The 12,500-nt window shown below is 42.9% G+C and overlaps 2 protein-coding genes across 3 annotated transcripts in view; both read right to left on the bottom strand.

The window, feature by feature from the left end:
- Positions 1-15, bottom strand: part of si:dkey-177p2.18 (phospholipase B1, membrane-associated) — a 15,194-nt gene extending 15,179 nt beyond the window's left edge. The window contains exon 1 of the mRNA XM_053242103.1: positions 1-15. This exon is cut by the window's left edge and continues 2,892 nt beyond it. The gene's annotated coding sequence lies outside the window, so the exon portion shown is untranslated.
- A 287-nt stretch (positions 16-302) lies between these two features.
- sel1l (SEL1L adaptor subunit of ERAD E3 ubiquitin ligase) overlaps positions 303-12,500 on the bottom strand; it is an 18,230-nt gene continuing 6,032 nt past the window's right edge. The window contains exons 7-21 of one of the 2 annotated variants that reach the window (XM_026948138.3): positions 11,986-12,039; positions 11,716-11,775; positions 11,533-11,614; positions 11,269-11,423; positions 10,552-10,608; positions 10,338-10,406; positions 9,363-9,440; positions 9,215-9,277; positions 8,600-8,687; positions 6,326-6,474; positions 6,075-6,240; positions 5,279-5,353; positions 3,697-3,869; positions 1,346-1,474; positions 303-932 (exon numbers count right to left, since the gene is read on the bottom strand). In XM_026948138.3, the coding sequence (XP_026803939.1) occupies positions 708-932; positions 1,346-1,474; positions 3,697-3,869; positions 5,279-5,353; positions 6,075-6,240; positions 6,326-6,474; positions 8,600-8,687; positions 9,215-9,277; positions 9,363-9,440; positions 10,338-10,406; positions 10,552-10,608; positions 11,269-11,423; positions 11,533-11,614; positions 11,716-11,775; positions 11,986-12,039 (1,623 nt within the window). In that variant the 3' untranslated portion in view covers positions 303-707. Of the gene's footprint in view, positions 933-1,345; positions 1,515-3,696; positions 3,870-5,278; positions 5,354-6,074; positions 6,241-6,325; positions 6,475-8,599; positions 8,688-9,214; positions 9,278-9,362; positions 9,441-10,337; positions 10,407-10,551; positions 10,609-11,268; positions 11,424-11,532; positions 11,615-11,715; positions 11,776-11,985; positions 12,040-12,500 lie in introns of both variants that reach the window. The other variant, XR_008305260.1, reaches the window with a different exon arrangement.

The following is a 12,500-nucleotide window of genomic DNA, read 5'->3' on the forward strand; positions in this document are numbered from 1 at the left end:
CCGCCACGGCCTCCAGCTCTCACACTCCACTCATCACTAATCATTTGCATATCAGCTGTGATTGGTCCATAGCGTAGAGTGACATCACAAAGTGAGTACAAACCAAAAAAAAAAACCTCTAAAAGTGTCATGATATTGAGCTGAAACAGGAAGTTGTGGACTTCAGGGGACTTTAATTCTTCTACGTGACGTACATTTGGTGCTGCAGAAACATCTGTAATAATTTATCTTTAGAAATGAACTCCACTCTGGCAAGAACACACAGAACAGCAAAGCATGCTAACAGGGGGTTTCTCTTCTTCTTTTTTTTTTTTTTTGGTATCGTTATTGTTTTTAATGATTTCCAGTGTGTTTCACTTCTTATTTAGCAAAACAAAACAAAAAAACAAAAGAAGTGGGACAGGGAACTTTAATTCGAACCAACAGGGGAACACAGCAGGTCCTAGGTGTCCAAAAGTACCGTACTTCACCCCTGAGTGAAGCCTCGGGTCGCTGTACCCTGAGCCGTACGCTTTAGAGCCAAGTCCGTGTTCTCTAAGCGCATGGTGTGTGTGTGTGTGTGTGTGTTTGAGAGACACCCCCGCCGAGCATCATGGGAGTGGTCTGTCCCTTTAGCTAATACTGGTGTGGGTGGAAAGAGCCGCTCAGGCTCCGCCTTCCTCCCAGTCTCGGGTCTTCTCTCGTGAGTGTCTATTCACTGTAGGACTTTAATCGCGGTCGGGTTCGGGTTCGGGTTCGGGGGCGGGGCCACCCTGCTCCGGCTGGGGGGCGGGTCTGGGCGGGGCGGGCGGAGCTCTCGGTACGGGTTGGTGCTGTCTCTGTCTGTACGCGATGACGGTCCCCAGGAGCAGAGCGATCACGGTCATGAGGTAAAGATCCCACTCTGGACCCAGCAACTGGTCCAGATCCACCTGAGAGAGAAGCTCCTTCAGCTGGAGGGAGAGCGGAGACGAGATATAAACAACAACAACAACAACAACAACAACATAAATAAATAAATAAATAAAAACTCAAAAAAGGACTAAAAGTGCTCTTAGAACATTTCTATCATCTAACTTAACTAGCTAACTAACCTACTAATAAACCAGCTCACAGGTGACCAGGTGTGGGGTTAAAGCGTCAGTCTTGATTACATCATCGATTAACAGCAGACACATTATAACATTGCCATGGCAACCACCACGCAGTCATTAAACCGCTAGTTAATATCGTTAGTGAAGTTAGCTAAGGAGTCTGTAGCTCTTTAATGAGGATAAGTGTGTAGAGATGTTTCTACATCATCCTCTGTGTGTGTGTGTGTGTGTGTGTGTGTGTTTGTGTGTGTGTGTGTGTGTGTGAGACTTACGTTCAGCTCCTGGAGGTACTGCAGTGTGTAGATGAGTCCCAGTTTGCACAGGGCGAGGAACACGGGCACCTGAGCGTCGGGACTCGCCTCTGCAGCCATGTCGTAGAAACGCTTAGCCAGGTGGATGTCCTGCATCAGGAGACAGCCGTGAGCAACAACAACCACGGTTCTAACACGGAAACCAGGAGAGAAGGAAGCAAACGTACACGAAAAACTAAAACATGGACACAAACAAGGAAAGAACAGAAACTAGGAAGGAAATAAACAAGGAAAAATACGAATAAACAAGACAAACAAATCAATAAACAAGCGAACGAGGAAGGAAGGAGGGATGAAACCAAATAAACAAGAAAACAAACAGAAAAACAAAACAAACAAGGCAAGAACAAAGAAAAAACAGAAACTAAGAAAGAAATAAACAAGAAACACAAACAAGTAAACAAGGAAACGAGAAAGAAAGGGAACAAACAAACAAGGAAAAATACAAACATCAAAGGAAAAAAACAATCAAATAAATGAAAAACAGCGACAGAAAAGAAGGAAGAAAACAAACAAGGCAAGAACAAAGAAAAAACTGAAACTAGGAAGGAAATAAACAAGAAAAACAAATAAATAAACAAGGAAACGGAAGAAAGGAAAAAAACAGGGAAAAACAAAGAAAAATACAAACAATCAAAAAATGAATGAAAAACAAGGACAGAAAAAAGAAGGAAGGAAACAAACAAGGAAAGAAGAAAGAAAAAAAAACAGAAACTAAGAAAGAAATAAACAAGAAACACAAACAAGTAAACAAGGAAACAAGAAAGAAAGGGAACAAACAAACAAGGAAAAATACAAACATCAGAGGAAAAAACAATCAAATAAGAAATGAAAAGTAGGAAGGAAACAAACGAGGAAAGAACAAAGAAAAAACAGAAACTAGGAAGAAAATAAACAAGAAAATATAATTAAACAAGAAAAACTAATAAATAAACAAGGAAACAAGGAAGGAAAAAATGAAGAAATAGGAAAGAAAGGGAACAAACAGGGAAATAAACAAACAAAGAAAAATACAAACATCGAAGTAAAGAAGTAATCAAATAAGGAATGAAAAACAGGGACAGAAAAAACAGAAGGAGGAAAACAAGGAAATAAAAAGGAAGTAAGTAAGGAAAGTAGGTTTGATGTGTTTAGCGCAGTAAGAGTGTATCTTCTCTCCTCTTACTGATCAGTGCGAGTGTGTGAGGAAGTGTGTGGAGTGTGAGGAAGTGTGTGGAGTGTGAGGAAGTGTGAGGAAGCGTGTGAAGAAGTGTGTGGAGTGTGAGAGGAAGTGTGAGAGGAAGTGTGAGAGGAAGTGTGAGAAAGTGTGGGAAGTGTGAGGAAGTGTGGGAAGTGTGAGGAAGTGTGAGGAAGTGTGTGGAGTGTGAGGAAGTGTGTGGAGTGTGTGGAGTATGTGAGGAAGTGCGAGGAAGTGTGTGGAGTGTGAGGAAGTGTGTGGAGTGTGAGGAAGTGTGTGGAGTGTGTGGAGTATGTGAGGAAGTGTGAGGAAGTGTGTGGAGTATGTGAGGAAGTGTGAGGAAGTGTGTGGAGTGTGAGGAAGTGTGTGGAGTGTGAGGAAGTGTGTGGAGTGTGAGGAAGTGTGAGGAAGTGTGTGGAGTGTGAGGAAGTGTGTGGAGTGTGAGGGAGTGTGTGGAGTGTGAGGGAGTGTGTGGAGTGTGAGAGGAAGTGTGAGAAAGTGTGAGGAAGTGTGTGGAGTGTGTGAGGAGTGTGTGAGGAAGTGTGTGTGGAGTGTGAGAGGGAGTGTGTGAGGAAGTGTGTGAGGAAGTGTGTGAGGAAGTGTGAGGAAGTGTGTGGAGTGTGTGAGGAAGTGTGTGTGGAGTGTGAGAGGGAGTGTGTGAGGAAGTGTGAGGAAGTGTGTGGAGTGTGTGAGGAAGTGTGTGGAGTGTGAGAGGGAGTGTGTGAGGAAGTGTGAGGAAGTGTGTGTGGAGTGTGAGAGGGAGTGTGTGGAGTGTGAGAGGGAGTGCGTGGAGTGTGTGAGGAAGTGTGTGTGGAGTGTGAGAGGGAGTGTGTGGAGTGTGTGTGGAGTGTGAGAGGGAGTGTGTGGAGTGTGTGAGGAAGTGTGTGTGGAGTGTGAGAGGGAGTGTGTGGAGTGTGTGTGGAGTGTGAGAGGGAGTGTGTGGAGTGTGTGAGGAAGTGTGTGGAGTGTGTGTGGAGTGTGAGAGGGAGTGTGTGGAGTGTGTGAGGAAGTGTGTGTGGAGTGTGAGAGGGAGTGTGTGGAGTGTGTGTGGAGTGTGAGAGGAAGTGTGAGGAGTGTGTGAGGAAGTGTGTGGAGTGTGTGTGGAGCGTGAGGCGCTCTGTGAGTCTGTGTGTACCTGTTTAATGCCGAGGCCTTTCTCGTGCATGTATCCCAGGTTGAACATGGCCTGTGCGCTGTGCTGCTGCTCCGACGCCAGTCTGTAGTGGATCACCGCCGTCTCGTAGTCCACATCAGTGCCGTAACCATAGAAATGATAATCACCCAGCTTAATCCTGGCCACCGTGTAACCTGTACACACACACACACACACACACACACACACACACACACACACACACACACACGCACCCAGGCACACACACGCACCCAGGCACACACACGCACCCAGGCACACGTACGTGTACACACACACAGGCACACACACACCTTTAGAGTTTAGGAAGGGGAAAAAGGTTTATTACATAATACTGTTTCCACCAGACGGTGCATATGGTACAGAATCTAATCTGAATCCAGAACTACAGTACGCTGCATAAGTATTCACCCCCCTCTGAACCTTCCCCCATTTTGTACAGTTACAAAATTCACCCGTTCTTTCGTCAAGAACCAAAAACAGCTGCAAGTCTTCTACAAAACACCTCCATCGGCTTTGCACAGCTGGATCCTTGCCTTGGATTTGGCTCCATCCATCTCATCCTCAACCCTGACCACCAAGTTTCCCAGTTCCACCACGTGATGCTACCACCACCATGCTTCACAGAGAGGATGGTGTTCTCAGGGTGATGAGCAGTGTCGATGTTATCTTCTCACCACTGTTCCATAAAGTCCAGCTGTGTGGAGTGTTCAGGCTTGCGTTTGTCCTGAGAACACCTTCTCCCATCTAAGCTGTGGAGATCTCCAGCTCCTTCACAGTCACTCTGGGTCTCCTGGTTACGTCTCTCTTCGCTGAATTATCATAATATCAGATTTAAATGTCGTTCCAGAGGATGTTCAAAGATTGGGATATTTTTATAACCAAATCCTGACTGATATTTTTCCAGAACTTGAAAACAGGACTTGTTTTGATCGCTCCTTAGCCTTCATGATGCTGTGTGTTTAGGTATGTTCTCTAACAAGCTCTGGGTTCTTCCAGGAACAGGTGTATTTATAATAAGATCAGGTGACACACAGATCGACTCTGTTCAACTAATTATGCGACTAATTTAGCAGTTTCCCAGAAACAGGGGTGAATATTTAAGCATTATTTTTTTTTTATCTGTAAATAATTGGGCAGACTATATTGCTTTTCCTCCCTACTTCTATATTAGATTCATGACGTATAATCCTCATTAAGTTTCACTGAACACTGTTAAATAAAAAAGGTGGCCAACGACCCAAAGTTCTGGGTGCCAATACATTAATGTTGTTGAAAACCTGGAGAATGATTGCGTGTAAACGTTGTGATGACATTTATATAAAATATAAAGTCTTTTTTTTTTCCCTGAATTTTTTCTGAATTCTGAATTTAATGAATAAGAAACTATGTATAATTCAGCCTCACTTAAATATGGAGGACGTGAGAAATGCTGCTGCTATACGACAAAAACAAATAAATAAATACATAAATAAATAAAAAAACAAACAAATAAATACATAAACAAACAAACAAACAAATAAATACATAGTAAACTGTGTGGGTTTGTAGTGAAGTTTGTAACCTTGGGCAGCGGCTCTGGTCCAGTGAAGGAGAGCTCGAGGGTAGGTTTCATTATCACTGAAGATCCGGGACTGCTCTGTAACACACACACACACACACACACACACACACACACACACACACACACACACACACACACAGATTCAGGCTACCAGTACCCTCATTACATGCCATTATACCACATCTCTGTTAAATACTGGATTGTGATTGGTCAGAATGTGTTGATTAGTTTTCTATAACAGCAGCTCTGAATAATTATAATGTGCTATTTTTTCTTTTATTTTTTATTTGTTTACTTTTTTTTACATTTCGAATCCAACGTGGCATCATCTACATTACATTATTTTATCTTAAATGTTGTCCATATAAAAATATATATATACACGGAAACATGGGAGGAGAAAATAATGTAAATAATGTAAATTATGTTATAACACTAAAAATAAAAAAGATCAGTCCTAATATGAGTGAAGCTTTCTTTACAACTCTTAATATTTTTATGTGTATATAATTTTCTATAAACACATTTATTTATTTATTTATTTATTTTCCGTTTTTGTCTACACAGATTGATATAAATTTATCGATTGAACAGAGTTTAAAGTTTTAAAATAAAGTCAATGTGCATTTAGGAGAAACAGTTTTTTTTTTTTTTAAATATATACAATAAGGAAAAACAGGCCAAAAAAAAAAAAAAAAAAAAAAAAAAAAGAAAAGAAAGTTAAAATACAACAGAAATAAAGGTCTTTATAAGGTTTAAGGCTCTGGCGCCCCCTGGTGTCGGCCACGTGACTCACTCTGGTCGAGGATGAAGGCCACGTTACTCTGCGCCACCTCGTAGCCCTGTTCAGCCAGGAGCAGATACTGAACCAGAGCGGAGTCCATGTCTCCCTCCTTAAAGCTGCCGTAAGCACTCATCAGCCTCTCCGACCACCGGCCGCGCTCACACACGTTCTTAAACAGCTACACACACACACACACACGTCAGCAGGAGGTAATGAGATAACACACCAGTGTATGAGATCTAAACAGAGTGCATGGACGTCACCTCCACAGCCGTGTGACAGGAGCGCATCACTCCGGTTCCTGTAGCGTGCATCTGAGCCAGGTTATAGAAGGCCAGGATGTGACCTGCCTGAGACGCCAGGTTAAAGAACTTCAGAGCTTGTTTATAGTCACGCTTCACTCCGATACCATCTGAGAGGAAACACACACACGCGCACACACACGCACACACACGCGCACGCCAAAATGACAATCAGAATGACAAATTATAAATTATTTACACATCTTTCAACCTCAAAGAAGAATAATGTAGTCTTGTAGCTTACGCAGTGAACACTAATAATTAATAATAATAATAATAATAATAATAATAATAACGGCATATTTTTGATATTTTCAAGTACTGCAAACATTTTGGAGAAAAGCACACAGTGTTTTGAATCACTGTCTAAATCATCCTTAGACATTTTCTACAAAAATGTCGTTTTGAGACGTTTCACCTAAAAATTTTCAGTAGCTGAAACTTCTTTGATAAATGTAAACTGATGTTAGCTATAAACACACACACACACACACACACACACACACACGCACGCACGTCAAATGTTAGCTAAGTGAGAATCAAACACACTGATAGATATTTCTTTCACATCACTGCACTCAGTAAAACATTCAGTGAAACAGAGTGCGAGAGGACCACATCAGCGCATCTTTCACGCAGGAAAATCGTGTCGAGACGAGAGTTTTAGGCTACAAATATGAGACGAGGAAAGGGGCGGAGCTTCCACAGAGTGTCCGTTAATATTGGAGAATTCAAAAACACAACTCTCAATCATTCCAGATTCATATGTCGATTCACTCATCTGACATTTTCACTGAGAAAAACACAAGACTGCTCTTTTGGGTGTATTTTTGAGCGGTCACGTGTATCAGCGTAATCGCACGTTAAAATTTGGAGCTCATACGCAAAACACGTGAACAACATGCACAGAAAACCCCGAAAGGAAAACTGTAGAGTTTCATTATTTTCATTCCTTAGTATTCCATACTGTAAGCAGAATCTGGTTCATATTCTTCTCAGGATGTCAACAGTACTGAGAATAAGAATGTGGGCGGAGCTACAGATGATGCAGATCACTGATTGGTCAAACGGAGTAAACACAGAATCTTCCTGATCTGGTCTCTGATTGGAACGGCTTTTCTTCAGCAGTGCACTACAGTGACTAAAGTTTACTCCAGAAACTTCACAATTTTATCACATAATTTCATGTTTTAGATGTATTTTTGTTTATTTTTTCCTCATGGTCATGCTTTCTCGTTACATCTGATCCATAAAATCCACCATATTCAAGTGAGACTTCCTGTTTGAATATACAACACGTGCAGTAGTTAATAAATCATTTCATTTATCTCATGCTCCCTACATGGGGTGTAATGTTTACCACCAAGGAATCTATATAGTGCACAATTTTTTATATTTATAAATAATCTCTGAGAAAACATGCGCTCTATTTTTCAGTGGAATAAAGTATTGGCACCCCGGCTTCATATCGGCTGCTCACACCACCATTAAAACAAACTCACTGTGAGGAACAAGCATCATGACCCACAGTTTAACTCTGTACGTATGATTTTGTATATTTCTGATAGTATTTCACTGATTGTGTTTTGACCTGTGATGTTAAAGAGAACAGAGTCAGAGCCACAGTGTGCAGAGTTCTGGATCTGGTGTTACCAAAGTGTGCTGTTACTAAAAGACCACAGATCGACTCGGAGTGCTAACAGGATCCAAAATTCTCTCTCCCTCCATCCATCCCTCCCTCTTCCTCTCTCACACTCCCTCCCTCTTCCTCTCTCACACTCCCTCCCTCTTCCTCTCTGTCTCTTCCTCTTCCTCCCTTCCTCACTCCCTCTTCTACTCTGTCCCTCTCTCCCTCCCTCTTCCTTCCTTCCTTCCTCTCTCCCTCTTCTGCTCTGTCCCTCCCTCTCTGTCTCTCTCCCTTCCTCTCTCCCTCTTCTACTCTGTCCCTCTCTCCCTCCCTCTTCCTTCCTCTCTCCCTCTTCTGCTCTGTCCCTCCCTCTCTGTCTCTCTCCCTCCCCCTTCCTCCCTTCCTCTCTCCCTATTCTGCACTGTCCCTCTCTCTCACCTTCCCCTCCTCCCTCCCTCCCTCTTCCTCTCTCACTCCCTCTCTCCCTCTTCTGCTCTGTTCCTCCCTCTCTCTCCCTCTCTTTCCCTCCCTCTTCCTCCCTCCCTCTCTCTCTCTCTCACACACACACACACACACACACACACACACACACACACACACACACTCACTGTAGTACATAGTTCCCAGCTGTAGCTGTCCATCCACCCAGCCTTGCTCTGCAGCTTTCTGGAAGTACTTGAGTGCCAGCTCATAGTTCTGCAAAAAACAAGCACCAAAACACACAAACAAGACAATTCTATTGTAAATTCTACTGAATAAAGAACACAGGCCAGGTGAGTGTCAGTCTTATACTGAGATCATGATACATTACATTTTTATCACAATACACTCTTCTGTAATATTAAACATTCAGTACAAAAAATATTTTAATGTACAACGTTGCTCCCTTTATAATGCTAAAGCCAACATCAAATCAAATCTGACCAAATTATTCAGATTATTTATCTTTTAAAAAAATTATTTTTCTACATGTTCAATAAACAACAAGATTATTAATAACATAAATAATTAGAAAAACTATAAAAAATTACTACTATTATTAATAATAATAAAAATAATAATAATAATAATAATAATAATAATAACAACAACAACAGCAACAGGGGCTCAGTATATTTTTCCATATAGCCACCTGTATTTTAGCTCTACTGTCATTAATATTAAAACAAAATAAAAATACATAAATAAATAAACCAAAGACTCATTAAAGAGCAGCCACTCACCACAGGAACCCCTCTGCCGTACAGGTAGGCCATGCCGAGTCCACTCTGACCCACCGGGTTCCCCTGGAATAATTAATAATCAGTACTGAAGTGAACAGGCTCGTAATAAGAGCAGTGAACGTTACGCAGCGCTCCTGCTGGAACCCACCTGCTCTGAGGCCTTCTTAAAGTAATGCAGCGCTGTCTCATTGTTCTGGGGTAAAAACTCACTGCCCTCTGAGTACATCTGCAACACACACACACACACACACACACACGCACACACGCACGCACGCGCACACACGTCAAATGTTAGCTAAGTGAGAATCAAGCAGTGTGTATACTTATACCGGAGTAAAAGGAAGAATTAGTGACCAGTATCACACACACACGCGCACACAGTCGCAGTCGCACACGCGCGCACACACACAGTCTCTCACACACACACACAGTCTCTCACACACACACACAGTCTCACACACACACACACAGTCTCACACACACACACACAGTCTCACACACACACACAGTCACACACACACAGTCACACACACACACAGTCACACACACATACAGTCACACACACACATACAGTCACACACACACATACAGTCACACACACACACAGTCTCACACACACACAGTCTCACACACACACACAGTCGCACACACAGTCGCACACGCGCGCGCACACACAGTCTCTCACACACACACAGTCTCACACTCACACACACAGTCTCACACACACACACACAGTCTCACACACACACACACAGTCTCACACACACACACACAGTCTCACACACACACACACACATACAGTCTCACACACACACACATACAGTCTCACACACACACAGTCTCACACACACAGTCTCACACACACACAGTCTCACACACACAGTCTCACACACACAGTCTCACACACACAGTCTCTCTCACACAGTCTCTCACACAGTCTCTCACACAGTCTCTCACACACACACACAGTCTCACACACACACACAGTCTCACACACACACACAGTCTCACACACACACACAGTCTCACACACACACACAGTCTCACACACACACTGTGTACACTTATACAGGACTAAAGGGAAGCATTAGTGACCAGCGTCACACACACACAGTTTGTTTACCTTTCCAAGGAAAGCCATAGCGTGTGTGTTTCCTGCATTAGCAGCCTGGTTAAAGTACTCATAAGCTCTCTGAGGAAAAAACAGCAGCAGTGAGTTTACATGTGTGTGTGTGTGTGTGTGTGTGTGTGTGTGTGTGTGTGTGTGTGTGTGTGTGGTATCATGTAACAGGACCTAACTGACGTGAGGAGAGATTTAAAAAGGGTTAAAGTGATACCTGATGATTCTGCTCCACTCCTCGTCCTCCGTGTAAGTGTAACTGACCCAAACCCACCTGCAGCAGAGACACACGAGGACAAAACACGACTGAATATTTATTCATAATCATCATATTTATACATATACAGGACTGATTTATCGTTTACACACACACACACACACACACGCACACACACACACACACGCACACACACACACAAAGAAAAGAAGCACTAAAGAAACCAATTCAGAGACATTATAACTAGGATATGAGGAAGGAAGAGGAAGGATAAACATACATTAATCTAAACAACAACAACAATAACAATAATAATAATAATAATAATATCAAGATATATTTCCCCATAGCCCTACTGATGATAATAACTATAATAAAAAAGTTATTTTACTATATTATTATTATTATTATTATTATTATTATTATTGTTATATTTTTGCTACTTGAATATCCAAATGAGAAAACATTCATTTTAACATTTGTTTATTTTTAAAGACCAGCAAACACTCCTGTATTAGTAAAATAAATCAAAGCGGTTAAATGTGGTTCACTCTTTTCTCAAGATCAAAACGAAGAACAAATGCGGCCCAGAATGAAGATTATGACGCTTTCGTCATTCCTCGCTGAAGGAGCTGCTGAAGGAGCTGCTGAAGGAGCTGCTGAAGGAGCTGCTGAAGAACCTGCTGAAGGAGTGCAGGGCTGAGTGTGGGTCAGTACCTGCGCCTGGACGTCCCCCTTTTCAGCCAGAAACTGGTAGTACTGGATCAGATCCTCCTCCAGCATCCCACTGGGAGAACCGGGGTTCTCCATCTCGTCCAGCAGCCTGATCCTCTGCACCGCGCTGCCTCCGGTCAGGGACACGTCACTGGCCACTGACGCACAAACAACAACATCATCATCATCATCATCATCCCGTCATTCAGAACATAATGAGCTGAAATCATTCAGTGTGAGGAGTTTTCTGGAGCACAGGATCTTTACCGTGATTGGCCACCAGTCTGTAGTGAGTGAGGGCGGACTCACAGCTCTGAGGAACCCCCACACCCCCCCAGTACCTGTAACCCTACACACACACACACACACACACACACACACACACACACGTGTATTTAACACGCAATATTAACGAATGTGAAATAAATGAAGACAGAGTAATCTTCTTACCAGGATCATGTGTGCCACCAGGTTTCCTCCCAGAGCTCCAAACGTGTAATACACCAGCGCCTGTGTTTAAACACACACCCTGTTAGTGACGTCAACACACACTAACGCAGTAACACACTAACGCAGTAACACAGTAACACACTAACGCAGTAACACACTAACACAGTAACACACTAACGCAGTAACACACTAACGCACTAACGCAGTAACACACTAACGCAGTAATGCAGTAACACAGTAACAACATGGCCGTCACCCAAGAAGACGTACTTTGGCTTGACTGGAGTTGACTCCTAATCCAGCTGCGTAGAGGAACCCCAGAGCCTGAAGGACAGAAGACAGGATTAAAAACCCAGCGATCAGACTTCAGCGATCAGACTTCAGCGATCAGACTTCAGCGATCAGACTTCAGCGATCAGACTTCAGCGATCAGACTTCAGCGATCAGAACACTACTGATACACCAGTGATCAGACTGCAGTGATCAGACTGCAGTGATCAGACTGCAGCAATCAGACTGCAGTGATTAGAACACTACTGATACACTAGTGATCAGACTGCAGTGATCAGACTGCAGTGATCAGACTGCAGTGATCAGACTGCAGTGATTAGAACACTACTGATACACCAGCGAACAGACTTCAGCGATCAGACTGCAGTGATCAGAACACTACTGATACACCAGTGATCAGACTTCAGCGATCAGACAGCAGTGATCAGACTGCAGCGATCAGAACACTACTGATAGACCAGTGATCAGACTGCAGTGATCAGACATATCACTAC

The sequence above is a fragment of the Pangasianodon hypophthalmus genome, chromosome 19 (genome assembly GCF_027358585.1).
Source record: "Pangasianodon hypophthalmus isolate fPanHyp1 chromosome 19, fPanHyp1.pri, whole genome shotgun sequence".
Taxonomy (NCBI): Eukaryota; Metazoa; Chordata; class Actinopteri; order Siluriformes; family Pangasiidae; genus Pangasianodon; species Pangasianodon hypophthalmus.